Source organism: Sphaerodactylus townsendi, linkage group LG01, assembly GCF_021028975.2.
Source record: "Sphaerodactylus townsendi isolate TG3544 linkage group LG01, MPM_Stown_v2.3, whole genome shotgun sequence".
NCBI classification, from domain to species: domain Eukaryota; kingdom Metazoa; phylum Chordata; class Lepidosauria; order Squamata; family Sphaerodactylidae; genus Sphaerodactylus; species Sphaerodactylus townsendi.
Window position 1 is genome coordinate 163,284,408 of NC_059425.1, and position 18,900 is coordinate 163,303,307.

The window sequence follows — 18,900 nt, forward strand, 5'->3', positions numbered from 1 at the left end:
ACCAGCTCTAGTGGTATCCAAGAGATGCTAAAAAAGGACTGTGTGGGCAAACAGTTTCTGCTGGCTACTTGTTGGATTCAACTTGATCTCTTCAAGTTAAAGATCTCAGGTAACATATCGTGAAAAAACTGAGACACTAAAAATATTTCTAGAGGGCATAGTTTGGTGCTACACTGACCACTGATCTAGTTCTGTAGAAGGCAACTCCTCATGTTCAGTTATTTATATCCTGTACTATGGATTTCTTGCTGGTGTCATGGTTTTCCCGCCTTTTTCACTTCACCTTTTCCGTCTTCCCCTTCCCCCTTCTTTCTGTCCTTTGCTTCCTTTTCTGCCTCCCCCTTGATATACCGTGAACTGGAAGGCAGGGGGAGAATTTTTTGGAGTTTCTGTGTGGAACTGAGAGGAGGTTCATAAAGGTTTCTTCGGATAATTATATTTTGGGAAGCTCAGTGTTTTATATTGCCATGTTGTTGAAGTAAATGATAGGTGCTACACTGAAATTATTGTTACTACTTGGTTTTATTGTTGTTTTGTACTGTGTTATAGCCATGTTGTTTGTCGCCCTTAGCCCAATTTGCCAGGGTAGGGTAGGGTAGGGTATAAATTTGAAATAAAGTTTTTTAAAAAGTAAAAGCAGTGAACTCTAATCTGGAAAACTGGCTTGATTCCCCAGACTTCCACATGTGTGGTGGACTCTTATCTACTGAACTGGATTTGTTTCCCTGCTCCGACACATGAAGTCTGCTGGGTGACCTTGAGCTAGTCCAGGGGTAGGGAACCTGCGGCTCTCCAGATGTTCAGGAACTACAATTCCCATCAGCCTCTGTCAGCATGGCCAATTGGCCATGCTGGTAGGAGCTGATGGGAATTGTAGTTCCTGAACATCTGGAGAGCTGCAGGTTCCCTACCCCTGAGCTAGTCACAGTTCTCTCAGAACACTCGCTGCCCCATTACCTCACAAAGTGTTGTTGTGGGGAAAGGGAAGGAATTTGAAGGCCCCTTTGAGATGCCTTACAGGAGACAAACGGGGGGTATAAATCCAAACTCTTCTTCTTGATGTATTCAGATTCTGTAATACTATTTTCAGTCGATTTATTGGAGATCTCAAGCGACTTACATGGACTCAGAGCGATAACTATATTTATGATTTTGTCTACTCTGGAAATGATGGGGTTTTTTTATACTGCTGTATACTAGAAGCTTTGAACCCTTGGTAGACCTATTCTAAACTGAAAGATAAGGGTCAGCCTGCTGAATATTCACCTCAGCTGTGTACTTACCTGTGGCAAGGCAAGAAGATAAGCCAGAGACAAGGTCATGTCATTTGGTAATGCTTCACAGGCCAGCTGTAACAACACTAGGACATAGAGCAAGAAAAAGAAAACTTCATCAGATGTTGATCTCTTTGCCCTCTACACAAACCAAGCCCAACGTTTTCCTTACAAGCACACGTTCAATTAAATGCTAATTAGTGCAGCCAACACCTCCTCCAACCCCCCCCCCCCAGATAATTTATTATAATTAAACTGCTCTACTGGCTTAGCCAACGTCAAACTAGCATGTTCTATGCATTATCAAAACAAGATGAAATAATGCCATGGCAAATGCTAAACTCAACTGCTGAAACATCTCTCATGCTGATTTACAGCACTGAAATCTTCTGGCTGTTAACACAAAAGCAACAGTATAAGTTATGAACATTACGGGAAAGAGGGAAGAGGGTAGTGTGAAATGTGTTGTTTCCTACAGGCTTCTGACATTAACTACCCTGTGCTTTTTATGTGCTGTTATTAATTAAAAATTCTTACCTATGATAAGGAAAGCAGCAATCATTTCACAGTTTTACAAGCCGTCACTACAACTGAAGAGGGTGAAAATGCATAAATGCATAGACATTTAAGAGGGAGAGCAGCCGCAGATTCAGAAAAGCAGCTCACAGCTACTGAGTTATGGCCCATGAAGCGAGAATGGAATGAGTTAATGGTTGCAATAAGAGCGGGGAATCACCAGAAGTCTCCAGGCAAACAGAGACTCTCTAATGTGAGTTCTTGCTTTGTTCGGGGAGATCCTTTCTTTTGATTTGCTCTCAAGCTGCATCCCCATGTGCTGTGCAACCACACTCTGTGCCAACAACCCCCTGAACCTCAGGAGCAGCCAGTATGGGGACATGGGAGTTGAGATGTCCTGTGAGCTTGTTCGATTCAAGCTTCATAAGAGCAAACGATTAATTGTTATGCTTGAACAATGCTGGCAAACTAGCATAGAGCCAGAATTTTTAGAGAACGCAGTAGTCTATGTGTAACCTATCTTGAGTCTCAGTGAGAAAGCGGGATGATAAATGATGTAAATAAGTTGTTCCTCATTGGTGATGAGATACCGTATATACTCGAGCATAAGCCGACTTTTTCAGCACATGTTTTATGCTGAAAAAGCTCCCCTCGGCTTATACTCGAGTATATACGGTAATTCCAAGATGGTGGCCGGAGCTGGGCTGTTGTGGGAATCTGGTAAGCATGTTGCTGCTTTTTTTCTAACTCACCAGAGAGCCGTAAAAAGAAGCTGTAAGGACAGCCTGCACATAGCATTACAACTAGGTTGTGTGTGTATGTGTGTGTGTTAAAAGAAACCGAGGCATTTCTCCCCTAAGGGTTATTGGTGTGTTGCATTATAGATGAATACAATTCTTCATACAGTAGTTTACTGCCAAATACTGATGTTGCTGAAGACAAAGACTTTCTTTGAAGCAAAGTTTAGGCTGGCATGGCTATGAATCCCAGAATTATTCTACATTTGGAGGAAAACAGTGGTTCATTTGTGTTCCTGGAGTGCTGGAAAGCTGCTCATCCCTAATGCAAACTCTGTTAAGCAACTCTATCTCATCTTGCTCCCAAATCTTCTGTTTTTAGCTGCTACTGAGTCAAGTTCGAAGGCTTATACTCGAGTCAATAAGTTTCCCAGTTTTTTTGTGGTAAAATTAGGTGCCTCGGCTTATATTGGAGTCGGCTTATACACAAGTATATACGGTAATTTAAAGACCAAGTTCAGCGACAACTAAAGAACTGAAAAACAGATGTAAACAGCCAACATTCTCCACTGCAGAAGTTGCTCACAGGTCTAAGGCTGCCATGCAAAACAGAGGAAGGCTCTGGGGTCTCAGCACAGCCGCTAGCTAGACAATTTAATAGTACAAAGCACAGGATCCCTTATACTATGTCAGCGTGAACTACCCTCCAGCTGAATACATAACCAAACTGCATTACAGGAAGATTCTGGACCACATGATGCTTGCCTGCTATATACATGACTGAGGAAGAAGTATGGGATGATGATTAGAACTTGCATGGCTTAGAGACATTGAAGACTGACTGTTCTCTAAGAATTCTGTACGGACGCATCCTGCAATACAAAGCAATCGCACCACTGGAAATTGGTGAGCCTACCATAGCTGGTATGGAGGAGGAGAAGGAAGAAGAAGAATTGGATTTATATCCCCCCCTTTCTCTCCTATAGGAGAAAGAATGGAGAACAAGCATCACAGTTAAAGCTCCCACTGGTACAGAGCAGAGCAATGGGACACGAGCATGAGCCCCACAAGAGTCAGAGCAGATCATCATTAGATGTTCAAAGAAACAAGGCAGAGGAGAGATGGTGGGGGTGGAGAAAAGGTGTCAGAGACACAGTAATCTTGCCATTTCAGTAGTTAAGGGATGAGAGGAATTCAATGAGCGCCTGAGAATCTTTTTGGATGCACAAAGTGCCTGGAGACCAATTAGGTGTAGAAAGAAGCCTTGCTGAGAGCTGGCCAAAGTGGCATTTAAAAAGCAGGGAAGGGAGAGTCTCAGGCCAGTTCAAGTTTCACTTTTTAAATTTCTAAACCAATAGTTGCCCAGCTGAAACATCAAAAACAAGGAAACAACGACAGGAAAACGCTCAAGAGATTTGTCAAGTGTGGACAGCTTATTCACTTAAAACGGCTTGATCTCCCAATAACAGCCATCCAATGGTGTTAGGAAAGAGATATGGATACTACTGCTGTGCTATTTCAAATAGCCTACAACAAAGAAAAACTCATCCTCAAATAAAAACACTGAAAGATCCATTAGACCTCACAGTTTTCACTAAACAACTATTAATTTAAAAAAATTAAAACATGAACACACTACATAATTATTTAAAGTCCATATTCAAACAAATATCCTTTAATTCATTGCAAAATAATGTTGTGGGAAAACTGGGACAGAAAATAGACTTCAAAGCTCTACTTAGAAGTGTGAAGTTCCGTATCACTGATCCAGCTATCAGCATCCATTACATGATGGCTGTCAAGTACTTAACTCTATCACTCAGAAATAAAGGGTGGGGAACATCTCGACAAATCCCCCCTTTCCACTCCTACAACACTCCAAAATTGATTAAACATGGGTAGCAGAGTGTTGCAGAGTTCACATTTACGTGACGGATTATTGATGGAAGAGCACAGTGTGTTCAATTTGTCATTTCGCTTTGATGATGAAGATCAAATTGCCACTCTGTCCCAGCAAAACATGTCTACTGTAATCTGTGCTGCCCAGCAGGTGCTAGATAGGGCACAGCCAGACAGACCGGAGTCCAGCTGGGCAGCAAGTGAAGTGCAGTTCAAGACGATCTGGAGGACTTTGATGTAGAGCCTGAAGACAGATCAGGCAGCAGACAAAGGTATGGTCAGGCAGACAGGCAGGCTGGGAGCTGGCGTCGGAGAAAGACCAGGCATACGGAGCTTACCAGGAAGTACACACCAGGCAGGGACAAGCTCAAGACAGGGTTTATTATAGGAGACTCTGGATAACAAGGCTAGGATTCTGTAAGGGCTCAATCCTCCTTAGATGCAGATGCCTCCATTTTGCAAAGCCTTTTGCCACATCTAGCAGCAATGTGAGTACTTCTCCATTTTACTCTGCAACTGTAGCCTCTGCCTCCTTTGTGCAGCTGGCTCGCTACTTGGCTCTTCTGAGATTCCTGATGATTCTCACAGTTGCACAGCATTAGGCTCTGCCTTGGCTTCCAGGGAAAAGCTTGGAGCTGGCTCTGCTGTCTGCATTTTCTGGAGAGGAGCCAGTTCTGGCTCCAAAATGTCTTCAGGCTGTTCATCAAAGTCCTCAGTGTCCAGGGATGGGTTCATGACAACATCACTTTTTTGTCTGAATGAGTTTCTTTCAGTGGTGGGATTCAGCTGGTTCGCACCACTTCAGCAGAACCAGTTGTTAAAATGGTGCTTGTAAACAACCAGCTGTTAAATTATTTGAATCACACCACCGGAACCAGTTGTTAAATTATTTGAATCCCACCACTGGTTTCTTTCATGATAAATTGGTTCTGCTGTTCATTATGATCATTATGATCATTATAGGAGTAAGGTATTAGAAGGGTGTATTCCAATACTGCAGGTCCAAAACAATGGCCAAAATATTCTGTTTTGTTGGAGCTCAGAAATACAAATACAAAAATTCAGGCCTGCCACACATTCATCTCCTGATATTATGGGAGTGGTATGCTGGTTTCAGGGAGCTTACCAGTTGTTAGCTAAAAGGAAGGTGAGCCAGATGGAGACCCTTGGAAGCCAGAGCAACAGCAGAATCCTACTCTCCCTTGAGGGCAGCAGGAACAGATTGATGGGAGGACAGAGAGAGCACTGAGGATGGGCTATGGAATTGTTGATGCTGCCATATCCCTCTAAACTCTATTTTCAGTGGGTAAGACTTGAGCCGTTTCTGCATGGCCAAATAACAGAACCCTAGGGACAGAAAAAACACTGTCCCCTAGGGTGCTGTTCGCACAGGAGACACTGCTGCATTGCAGCAGCGCTGTCCTGGCCACCCCGGAGAGGGTTTTTTGCAAAGAGCCGTCTTCCTGACTGCCCGGTGTGAACCGCACCGGAGGGACGACAACGCTTTCCCCATCGCCTCCACTGAGGTCGGAGGGCAGCATGGGCAGGTCTCTGCAGCCCTCCAGAGCGACGCTGGACAGGATGGTCAGTGGAGGGGGCCGCCCCAGAGGCGGCTCTGTGCCAAGCCACCTCTCCGGCAGGGGAGCAAGTCGGGGCCGCTCGCAGGATAGCGTGCGAATGGTCCCCGAGCCTCCACTGGTACAATTCATGCCAGTGGAGCTGTGTTTCTGTGCGTGTGTGGAAACAGCCTTGGCCTCTGAATGCCAGGTATACCAACACCTGGCTTCAATGGGAGTTTGGACACCACCCAGAGGCCAGGTATACTGATGCCCAATATTCCCAAACCTGATTTTTTTGTACCCCAAATAGATTCCCCAAATGGAACCAGTACTCCAGAATTTTAGGATAGCTGTAATTCTGCCCTTTCTGAAATACTGAAAAAAATTTAAATGATGTTTTTGAAGCACACACCCCTACTGCGAGTGCCTGTTATTTTAACGAGGCCCCCTTGTCATTAGACCTTGCACAGTTCAATTGGTTATGAGTTATTGGGAAGTCAGCAGCATAGTTTCTACATGCACAATTCATCTTCCCACCATAGCAGTCTCAGAATACAGCAAGGTCATCAATGATAGGTGTTAACGCGTAATGGCAAGTCAAATGGAAACCATAAACCTTATGCCTTCCCTTCCTCTGCAGCTTAGGTGCAGGTATATATACTCTGTGAAGCAATACTGTAAAGAGCCTGTGAACCATAAATGTTAGTAAAGAGACTCAAGATTTGTCACAGCCTTTTTGGCTTCCTTGCCAGCCCCCCCCCCCCTTTTTTAACTGTTTCAGGTGTATGATATAATCATCCATCTTTTCCTTTGGCCAGTCTTAGGTCTCCATTCCATTTCAGCTGGTCACTTTTCTATTTTAAAAATGAGGATGTTGCATTACATCCTAGATATGTAATTCCTTATACAACAGGTTGATCCAGAAAGTCAATGGAGGAATATTTGCAATGAATGTGACCAAAACATGGGAACGAAGCACACATGCCTATTCCCATTATAACTTCTCTGCTAGCTCTGACTTCAAGCAAAGTGAATTAGCGGAACTGTTACAGGTTGTGGAAAGACCGATGGCCATATCGTAAGGTTGCACAAGACCACTGTGGCTTGTATGTATGGAATTTCACAGATAAAATGTCTTGCATTTATGACAACTTAATGTCTGTTATAACAAATCAGACAGTTACAGAGCACGATCTCATCAGATTTTTATGGATGAGTTTCAGTTGTTGCAACACAATGGAATTTATACATGTTTCACAGATAAAATAGTTCCATGTAATAGACCTACTTTTGAAGACTTAGGCAGTATTTATATTTGCAGAACTCTTCTTAAAAGGTTCCTGTATAGTACACAGATAATTTCTGGACTGGGCCCTTCTTTGTAAATTATTACACATGATAAATCACACAAGGACATCCTGAATGCATAAATACAGCCGTTTCCTCGTGTGCTGTGTCAACGGTGATTGATTTTCTGGGAGAGCTAATGTTTTCAGAACCATAAGAGGCATTTATCTACATGAGGCTGAGTCAGTTATAAATGAGTGGGCTTATATGAATATCCATATGGGTATAATTATTGTTTTAACAGAATTAATTGGTGTAATTTTTCTCTTTTAGTAAACACGGTAAGACAGACATCCTTTTTTTCTAAGCAAAAAAAGGTGTTCATAACCCATTTGGGGGCAATTCTCCCCCCTCGAAGAGCCATTTTTTTCTGAATACTTTTCTTGTTTTTTAGAATTAAGGCCAATTTGAACCAACATAGGAAACTAATATACGAATCAATTAACAGTAAAATGTAATTGAATTTGACTTTATAAATTTGAAAGCAAATATTTATTATGCTTAAATTCATTCATGAACTTTTGAGTATGAAATACACAGACAGCCCAACCCAGAGGGGTGGGGGCAAAAGCAGTCATGCAAGGGGCACGGGCCCGTGTTGTCATGTTTGCCATCCCACCAGTGTAAGGGGCAAAAATGCCACCGGAGAGGATAAATATGCTGGCGGGTGGGTGCTGTGCAGCTCTGCTGAGCCCATTCCGAAAGAGGCTGCCACCCTGGAGCTACGCCGACATAGAAGGGGACACCAGCGTACCTGGGAGTAGCTAGGGAGTTTTGGGGGGAGGAGTTGACTGTAGTCAGCTTCCAAAGGCCTTTTGGCCCAGGAACACCTCCAATGGAGCTCGTAAATCCGTGGCGTAAGTAATTTTTTCAATGGTGTTTCCTGGGTGGCAATGGATTACCTTTTTTCTGCTGCTTGCTGCGCTGCCTGGAACTCCTTTGGAAATGTGGCAGCTGTGCCAATCCTGGGAGCCGCCGAACTTTCACTGCCCCCCTCCCCTGGCTTCAATAGCTTGAAAAATGAATTTTAGAGGGATTTTAACGTCATCTGAGTTCTTCATGCAATCCGAATGTGAGCATCTTAGGATATTACAGGCCCAAAGTACACGTTCTTTCAGCAAGTATATAATTACAAGCTCACATTTACTGTGGAAACAATACTTATGCAGTCAAACTTATTTTTAACAGTTTGTGGAAGGTGATATATGGAGGTAATTTGGGACAACCCACCGCTGATCACCTCCTCAGCACAGCTTCTCCTAGGATCTATTTTCAAAAAGCTCTCAAAATATTGAAACACATACCTCCATAAGTATGAAACCTCAGAAAGAGAGGTAGGGGGAGAAGTGGCCCCAATTCTGCATGCTGGACTTAGCATGCTGAGTCTAGCACACAGGATTGGGCCCCTATCATCCATCCCAAGACCTGCCAACCCTGCTTCTCAAAGCCTGGGAGGTTCTCCCCATCTTCACAGGCACCCTGGTGGCTCCGCCACTTTGTAAAACCTTGATCCAGCTTTGCAAATCGGGGGGGGGGGGGGGCGCTTATGGAATTAGGGTGAACTCTGTTGACTCTTCTCTCCCTTTGTTACCCAAAGTGATGGGAAGTCTTTTAGAGTGGGTAATTAGCAGGAGCACACTCTTGGCTTTAACTAGAGGTCAGGCAAGTTTAAAATCTTGATTGCCTATGTACACAGGAGTCAACTTAGCAAGAAACTCGCAGGAGAGTGAATGAAGGTTAGCAATTTTCATTAAGGGATAATGAGGGTATAGAAGCACACAATAAACACAATTGAACACATACGCAGTCCTAGGATATAGACAGATTTAAGGGGATAGGTCTGGATTGGTGAGGAACATGGGGGGGGGGGCAATAAAACTTATAGTCACCTGATGCTTGGAATGGTCCAAGAAAACTGAGTGACCCACACTCAGCTCCAGAGGAACAGAGCTGAAGAATAGTATCACAGACAGAGAGATGTCCAGAGATACTGATCACTGACTTTTGGGAGAGTGGGCTTCTTACAGAGAAAAATGGACCCTCAGGGTTATGCAGAGTGATCCTTTATCTCACTAGACAAAGAGATTTCCTAACCTTTCATGGAAAGGACGACATCAAGCTTAATTGTTGGATGGTTGGGTCATTGGTCTAATGGTTTGAGACATCAGCCTGAGGTTCCAGGCTTGGGAGTGTCTCCAAGGGGGAAGTTAGCTGATGAAATTACAGCTCTGAAACAATGACAATGCAAAAAAGTTGGCTGTTAAAGGTGTTAGAGGAAAAAAACATTAGTTAGTTCAACACTGGACAGGTAAGTACATTAACATATCCATTTTCTTCACCAAGATCCTGGTTTTGCAAAGAGGGAGGAGCCAGCAAAGCCAGGGGGGTCATGGAAAGGCAGAAGAAGTTGATCCCCTCAGAGGGCCCCATTCTCACCAACAGCTTTCTAGAGCCCATTGTATTTGTTTGTACAATGGGCTTTACTGCTAGTTTTACACATAACAGGCTTATTGGCATTCTCTGGAGCAGCAGTGGCGTAGGAGGTTAAGAGCTCGTGTATCTAATCTGGAGGAACTGGGTTTGATTCCCAGCTCTGCCGCCTGAGCTGTGGAGGCTTATCTGGGGAATTCAGATTAGCCTGTACACTCCCACACACGCCAGCTGGGTGACCTTGGGCTAGTCACAGCTTCTTGGAGCTCTCTCAGCCCCACCCACCTCCCATGGTGTTTGTTGTGAGGGGGGAAGGGCAAGGAGATTGTAAGCCCCTTTGAGTCTCCTGCAGGAGAGAAAGAGGGATATAAATCCAAACTCCTCCTCCTCCTCCTCCTCTTCTTCCTCCTCCTCTTCTTCTTCCTCCTCCTCTTCTTCTTCCTCTTCCTCTTCCTCTTCTTCTTCAACCTATATTCTACAGTTGCCTATTATGTTCCTCCAGAAGAATGCCAGTAGACTGAGATGGACTCCGATTGGCCTGTTCTGTAACATTAAACATCTATGGGCTTTAGGGAGTGGGTCATTTCAAGATTCCCTTATTCTTCAGTCTAATATCTTCATTTTTCATGGCACAGCTTCCCACAGTATGTTGTATTAGACATTTTCTTTCAAAGGATAATTACCATATGCAAACATTTGAATGGTTAATTTAAAAAAATAATCTGCAGGATATATCCAAGAGTCACTCCCTGTCTCTCATACACAGGGAAAATAAAATCTGAAGTGATAAAACGATAGTGGATTTAATTAATTACTAGCTACAATCATCCATTAGAATGTTACTTTAGTTATCAAAATGTAGACATAGGGAAAAGAGTGTCACTGTTAATAATAATTTTGTCCAGAGAATAAAAGTAGTACTCAACACATATTGTGATTGTAGAAGTAAAAGACGGTTCTCTGCTGAGAGAGATGGAAAGCAAACTACTATGACTGATTATCAAGTTCAATCTGTGTACCTCATTTAGATTCAAAGCACCAAGAATAGTAAGAATCCAAAAACAGGCCACATTCCTAGCAACTGATAACGCAATACACACAGAACTACGAATGCACCTGACTAGATACATAATTAGTTCTTGGAGGACAATCATGTATTAATATTGTCTGAATGTTGGAAAAAGGCAGAAACAGAAGATGCAAGTGAACTAACAAGACCCTGATCCTGTCACCATAGTGGCACAAGTCAACACGAACAGCACTGAGTGACTCTTCCCAATGATCAGCTGAATCAATGGGCTTTTTTTCCAGGTGGGTGTACACTAGGTTAAAATTCCCTAACCCTCTCTTCTATTTCTCTTGTGGAGACCATCAGCACATTTACCCATAATAACAGCACAGTATCACATGTAAAGGGGGGAAGGGAAACAGTCCATCCATCACTTTTGGGAGTTGTGAAGCCACAGCCTAAACAAGAGATTTGCAAACTGTGGCCCCTTCCGCACACGCAAAATAATGTGTTTTCAAACCACTTTCACAACTGTTGCAAGTGGATTTTGCCATTCCGCACAGCTTCAGAGAGCACTGAAAGCAGTTTGAAAGTGCATTATTCTGCATGTGCGGAATGAGCCTGTGTTTCAGGGAACAGTGGTTTTCCCCTAAAGTTCATTAGGGATTTTAGCAGTAACAAGATCAGTAGCAATGGAGAAGCTTCCTCAAAACATGCCCTCCCCACAACTACCAGCTCTGACCTACGATATGTTGGATTCATCCTGAGATTCATTTACAGTCACAGAATAATAGGAAAACTTAAAAAGAATAACCAGAATCCCCATGTGAATGGAGAGCGAGATGCTGAATGACTCCCAACACATTTAGCAGCATTCCCTCAGCTGAAAGGCAATGGTTCTTCTGAAGTCTTCTTTGACAGCATGAAGTCTAAAAACCACTGACTCTCAGACTGAACACTTAAAAAGAGTAATGAGACAGTCTTAAAAGCATGGACAGACATCCACACAAATTACCTTCTGTGGAAGGAAACTGATCATGCCCTTCACTTTTGGTCTCTGCAAGTTTTCCAGTTCTCAGCAACACTTCTGCAAAGCTTTCTGACGGATTGTGCTGATATGTGGTGTAAGTAACTTCATTCTACAGGACAGAGATTTTAAGAAGAGTATAACTTGTGCTTTGCCATGTATTTGATTTTCATGTTGTTTCCTATGATTACAGATAGAGGTCACAGCTGCCTTAACAAACACATCTCAGCATTGTGATAATCAGAACTAGTTCTGTGGCACTCTGGTTGATCATTTTTAAACTTGAGCTTGAGCTGAACTTTTAGCTTTATTTATTTTATTTACTTATTTATTCAATTTTATAGGCCACCTCATCCCCAAAGGGCTCTAGGCGACTCACAACAACCCCAAACAACAACATAATTCAATTAATCCAATAGGATACATAAACCACCTAAAACAATAATAAATAAAATTAATTTTATTGTCATAAAAAAGACAAATAAATCAAATTTCCCTTCCAAGTTATAACGATTACACTGAAGCTATAGTACTTTGGTCACATTATGTTAATGGTAGGACATTTTGGAGGTCACTAACTCATAGGGTGATCATAAGTCAGAACCTACTTGACAGCGCAAAACGCAAGCTGACAAATTCCTGAACGAAAAATGGACTAATCTGTTGTACTGAACAAGAAGCCATCTTGTAAGTCCTTCAAAAGACTATCAATGTTATTCTGACCTAAGTCTCCTGAGATGTGTTTTTTTATGAAGTGAACTTTATTCACTCAAAAAAAACTGTGCTATAATAAAGTTGTTAGTAATTTAAAATACCCTATTTTGTTTTGGCTATAGTTTCATTTTCAATGTAGATGCTTCCTTAGCTATTAATCCATGTTTAAAACTTACATTTGCAAGGTATGGCTCATCTATCAGAGATTCATAGAATGTATGACAACCTTGCTTTTCTATTGCTGCATTTGTACCATTGGTGGTTTTCAATACATCTCCAAACTCTTGCCCCTGTAGGAAACAAAATACAGATAAGCCAAATTTTGAACGATGAGATATCTCTTGAGAAATTCATGCATTTCACCCAATACTGAAAGTGAAGATACCACAAGAAATATATGCAGGAAAGATGTATCCTACACTGCATTCCACTATGTTAGAAGAGGAAAATCTGGTGTACTGATACAGCATAAAATGCAAACTCCCTGTGGAGAACAAAGTAAGCATTAGCTCCCACCGAACAGCTAAAGCAAGAATCTGTAGCTACTTCTTACATGTAACGGCCGAAGGTAAGTCAGTGACTTCTTCCACCACTGTCGGTCACTGACGGCATGCAGCATGGCTTTTGTGGTCAGAGTGGTATCAGAAATGACCTTCATGGTCTTAGCTGTAGTCCACTGCAACAGGTCAGCGGACTGTCTAGAGGGAATGCTGGTATCAACCTGTAAATTTATGCAATACACAGTCCATAAGCGCTAAATGCATGCGGCAAGACATAATTAAAAACATGCAAGAAAACCATATACAAAAGAAACTTCCAAGCACTATAACACCTGGACCAGTAACCAATTCCAACTGTTATTCTTGTTAGTTAATGAATCAAAAAAATTGGATTTTAGACATTCTGACTATTGCATCTTTATTAAAATATTATGAAAATTATGCTGTGTCTTGTCAAAGGAGCCACACGGATGCATCTCAATCCACTTAAACTACTTTCTTATACAAGTTATAAATCAAATAGACAGGCAGATAATAATGTCAATAAAAATAGCAATGTGGGTAAGTAGTCAATTTTGATGATGATTTTGAAAATAATTCAGAATATGAACTAATAAACAACAACTAGAAATGACAGATATACAATGAACCCTGACAATAAATTAAATTGTTAGTGCTTTGATTTATTCCTATTATATAAACCTAGTATCAATGGATAGAAGAAAAGTCTAAATGCAGAGTGAAGAAATATTTCCTTCTTGGTTCCTTGGGACTGTTACAACTAAAGTAAGTATTAAGACAATAAATGTGCCACATTAATTAAACACACCTAGAAATTGTAAAGCTTATAGCAATTGTATAGCCTGTATAAGATAGTGATTTAACATTCTACCAGATTTTATAATTCACCTCTCCTGGAAGCCTCTGTATCATGTGGCTTTTGTCAATGTGAAGCTATAATCCTTAAAACAGACTTTTAGGTGACTGAAATGAGTCCCATTTTTCCTCTTTTTCTAGAAAAAAAACCCCCTATAATTTCCAGTCACTTAAAGGTTTTCCAGCTCTTTTGCAGAGTGTCATACAGGTTGGAGGATGTCAATTTAAAGGGAGGATTTTCCCACTAAACCCAAGCTATTTAATTGGTAAGAACCACTGAATGTACGATTTTTGTGTATGATGGAAGGGATTGGGCAGATTTGTATCACAGGGGTGGTACATGATGAGAAGGCAGTGGCGTACTGTGCCTAAATGGTGCCTGGTGGTATGACCGCCCCCCTGCCCGCCTCCTCGCCCCCCTGCATCCCTTATAGGAGCTAGCAAGGAGGCCGGGGAAGAGCAGGGCTAAGACCGACTCATACTGGCTGACACCTGCCCTTCCGAGCACCTGGGGAGGGCCTGGGGAGGGCAGGAGCCAGCCTGAAAAGAGACCAGGGGGTGGGGCTCAGCAGCAGGTGGTTTGGGAGCATGCTGTTTCATTACATGGGGGCAGTCGGAGCCCCCACGTGATGAAACCGTGTGCCGGGGGACATGGGATACCCCATGATCCCATTAGTGGTACGCCACTGCAAGAAGGACTTAACCATTTGCCTAGTGTGGTTTTCTCAAGCTTCAAATCACACACACAGGCACCCAAAGTTTCCTCACAGGGAAAACAGAGATTTATTTACTTAATTTGTTTTTTGCCTTTCTAACAGATTTCTAATCAGACTGGGAAAATAGCAGGAGATCTATTCTAAGGGAGATTTACTCACAAATCTCCATCTATCTCATTCAAATAAACCCCCACGAGAATCACTGATCCTTACTAAAAGCAGCCAAAATAAACAAGAGTTCACTGAGATCCATAAACCCCACAATTCCTTTGGAAATCTTTCAACTGTCCTCACAGGACCCCCTCCCCTGCAAATTCAAAATCTCTGAGGAACATCCAACCCCATCCAGAAAGCACGTTAGGTAGATTGTGACAGGGATTGAAGAACGGATAAAGGTTACCGGTAAGTCAAATACAAGATAATTTGAAAAGAGTAATAGCGTACTAAATAATGCAAAATCACATTCCAACTAATATTCTGTTCTTCCATTATTCTAGTAGAAAAGAAAGTGATTGCTTAGTGCTACAAAAATATTCAGTGATGATGATTTGGAATTCTGAAATTATATGATGGAAAGATATCAAGAGCTGAAACTTTTAAAATAAAAGTAACATTTCTACAGGAAACAGAATGCCCAAGTGTGAAGCTCTCATTAACAGTAGAAAAAATATATAAAGAGGTGACCTCCTACCAACCACTGAATAATCAGTTGGAAATTTTAGTTCTAAGATTCACTATGGGGATGGACTACATGCTGAGCAAAATACGGCAGCATTTCCACCTTGCTTAGAAAATAAATGGCAAAGAGATGCATTGATGCATTATTTAAAAGAAAGGGGAAAAATCAGCCACGGCTAGGAGCTAATTTTATAGACTTGTACATACAAAGAATTTTTATTCAGATATTTATAGTCCAGTTTTTTCTCCCCACTGGAGGCACAAGGTGGTTTAGAACCTTGTTCTCCCCTCCCCCATTATATCCTCACAACAATCATGTCAGGTAGATTAAGCTGAGAGAGAGTCTGGCCCAAGGTCGCTCTATGAGCTTCATGGCAAAGTGGAGATTTGAATCTGGGTCTCCAAGGTCCTAGTGTAATGCTCTAATTACACCACACTGGAATTCATTTCCGAATGGTTTACATACTAATAGTTTGGGCCTGGAACAAATCATAGGGGATATGGATCAAATGGACACCCTTAGTAGCTAAAAGAAGTGTTCCAAAAGCTGAGAGGGTTTGAACAGCATCAAGTATTGTGGAAAGGGTTACTTCTGTGTGTGCATGCCAGTGGTATCAACAGAAAATGGAGCCCGGGGCAAGAACTGAGTTTTCCACCCCCACCCCCATGGACACCCACCCACCCACTCCCCGCCATCGGCAGCCCCCTCCCCCACCTTCTCACATTTCTCACAGCCTTGAAAATCCACAAAAGCCTGTCCCACAATTTATCAGACAGCCTGAGGCTGAGGGGCTACTGAGGCTCATGTCCAAGCCGCCTGTCCATATGCCAGCTGCTGCCGAGGCCCCTGCAGCTAGGTCGTTCATCAGTGTGTGCTGGATACGGCCTCCTGTGGCCCCTGGCTCACCCGCTTGCCAGCTGTCTTCCCGGCCCCAACTCCAGTGTCGGGTAGGTTGCCACAGTGGGTGGGTGAGGCTGGGCTGTCCCCGGCCTCTGACACTCTGTTAGTGTTAGCAGCCTGTGCCAAGCAGGTCTACTGGGGCGCAGTGCCGGGGGGGGGGGAGAAGGTGTGCAGGGGTGATTTTCCACCCTCACGTGACTGAATGGCCTCCACCCTGACATATGACCCCACATGTCCCTGTGGGTGGTACGCCCATGGTGCACGCAGTCAAGTTATTGCCGATGATTAGCAACTCTGCAGGGTTTTCAAGGCAAGAGATGTTTGGAGGTGCTTTGTCACTGCCTGCCTCAACAAGGACTCAAAGAGCTTTGAAGGAACTATGACTGGTCCAAGGTCACCCAGCAGGCTTCATGTGGAGAAGCAGGTAATCAAACCTGGTTCTTCCAATTTGAATCTGCCTCTCTCAAGCAATACAACATGTTGGCTCTCAATTTTTATACACTCGTATATAACATCATATAGTTGGTCCTTTGATCTACCACAGAATTTTCAAAAGTAGATACCAATTTCCTTAATATTAGGAACAGTGTGTTTTACTGACAAACCAATCTTCTTGCACCCAAAGCAGTATCTTATGTTAAGGTCCTCTATCATTGCACACCTGCCTCAACCCCCCACCAAAAAACCTATCCTCCAAAAAGACAACCAACAATGTGTTGATTCCTAATGCCCTCCCAATATTTAATCAGTTAATTTCACTGCTAATATTATTGTGTGCTGAACTGATGAAGAACTGATGAAAATAAATAGCAAATCTTTATTTTGAAACAATGCAATCAGGCACTAGTTTTTTTTTAAAAAAAAATAAAGATCCAAAAACAAACCAACAAACCTACTTACATTTAAGGGAAAATATATTATTTGTACCTGAAGTTGTTAATGAGACCAAATATAGTAATTATATTTTCCCATTACCAAAATCTATAAACTCTTCTTAATAAGAGATATAAGTATAAAAACATATTAAGTATACAGTCATCCTCCATTTCTATGCCACAATTTATGGTGGTTATTTTTTTTAGCATTAATAAACACCATTCATCCTCTTATGGCTAAATCACTATGTTTTTATGTTAGCAGTAATATGCTAAAATACTTCTGATTAATTAAGGCCTTAACAACATACAAGAGGGCTATTTTGGGTTTTGCCTGAGTGAGTACCTCTAAAATTAGGTGCAGAAACAAATTTCAATATATAGCAACCATCACGAGCAAAAGCAAGGAAAAGAGGCAATTACCAATGGTTTCTGTCTAATTTTCAGGTAGCTCTCTTAAAAGCATGCAGCAGGGAATATGGCTAGCTGAGTGGGGTCCCTTTTGCCAGTAAAGTATTGTGAACAGATAGATTTGCTTCCTGCGCTTTTATAACCCTATTGCTGCATTTGTACCATTGGTACAAGATATGGAACTTAATTGTCACAGACTGCTTTTAAAAGGGGTTCAGACAGATTCATGGAGGATAGGGTCCATCAGTGCTACATCTTTTAACAGCAAAACGACTTCCACGTCCACAGCTAGAAGGCAGGGGGAGGTCTTAGCCTTTGAATCCCAACTGTGGGTCTTTTGAAACGTCTACCTGATTGCCATGGGAAACAGGATGTTAAACTATCAGAGGGTCAAGCAGTCTGTGATCTAGCAGACCTCTTCAAAAGTCCTTAAAATGCTCTAGGAATCGCAAGTTAACCATGAACATATCTTAATATTACCTTCTGTCCCCTCCTGACTCTTTTCTCCCACCCAAAATCTTTCTCATTGCCCCTCATTATCCCTACATATGATAACTGGAAATTTGCAATGCACATTTACAAATAATCTAACTGCTGAGAGGATAAACTGACAAATACAGACTGCTGATTGTATAATTCTGTAATGAAAAGGTTACTTTTGGCTAGAGTATCTGTGTAGAGATCTAGGGCAGCCAGCCAGGGGTCAAGGTAGGTAAGCCGAAAGCCAGGAATGGAGATTCATAAAAAAGAAAAATAGAAGGGACAGAAAGCCTAAAAGTGAAAAAAATTATACAATTAGAAGAGGGCTGAGAAAGGGGTGACTGAGAAATGTAAGGATAAAAGATACGATGGTCTGAGGAGACATAAAGAGGGCACAGGAAATATGAGAACTACTAAATAATAAAGAGCCCTAAACTCATTTGTAGGAGTTGATTTTTAAAAGACAAAGATTATTGGAATTTTTTTTTCAAACTTACCCCCACAGGAGACTCTATTTTGCTGGCAAGTGGTTGCTTGGAGGTATGTATGCTCTCTCCTTTTTCTGAAGGGTGCATCTGGTAACTGACTGCATGATAGAGAATCTGAGAAGAAATTAATTATATATCTGTTAAACCTGCGTAATCTATAAAGTAGGAGAGTCTCTTCCCTTCTGTGTAGTATGGTGATTTCCATACAGCAGAAATATAACGCCCTGCAGTTGTTTTAAAAAGTTTTGGCTTTTTTAGTTTGCACACAGCCTGCCAAAAACAGCCAGCAAAAAGCACTGCCAGCCAAAACAGATCTTTTTTCCCGTCTGCTGCATGGAGCCCTTGCGAATTTCAGAGCTTCACAGAGATCCTGCGCAAGTGTTATTTTTTTTGGGGGGGGGGTTGTTTTGAGAGGGATGTCTGCGAAGCTACAGTGACACAAATATGCGCATATTGCACCTTC

At 42.2% G+C, this 18,900-nt stretch overlaps 1 protein-coding gene across 1 annotated transcript in view; it reads right to left on the minus strand.

Annotated features, from left to right (window-relative positions):
- Positions 1-18,900, minus strand: part of NBAS (NBAS subunit of NRZ tethering complex) — a 223,906-nt gene that overhangs the window by 72,262 nt on the left and 132,744 nt on the right. The window contains 5 exon segments of the mRNA XM_048498827.1: positions 1,284-1,360; positions 11,787-11,910; positions 12,689-12,802; positions 13,066-13,233; positions 18,447-18,551. Of these exon segments, the coding sequence (XP_048354784.1) occupies positions 1,284-1,360; positions 11,787-11,910; positions 12,689-12,802; positions 13,066-13,233; positions 18,447-18,551 (588 nt within the window).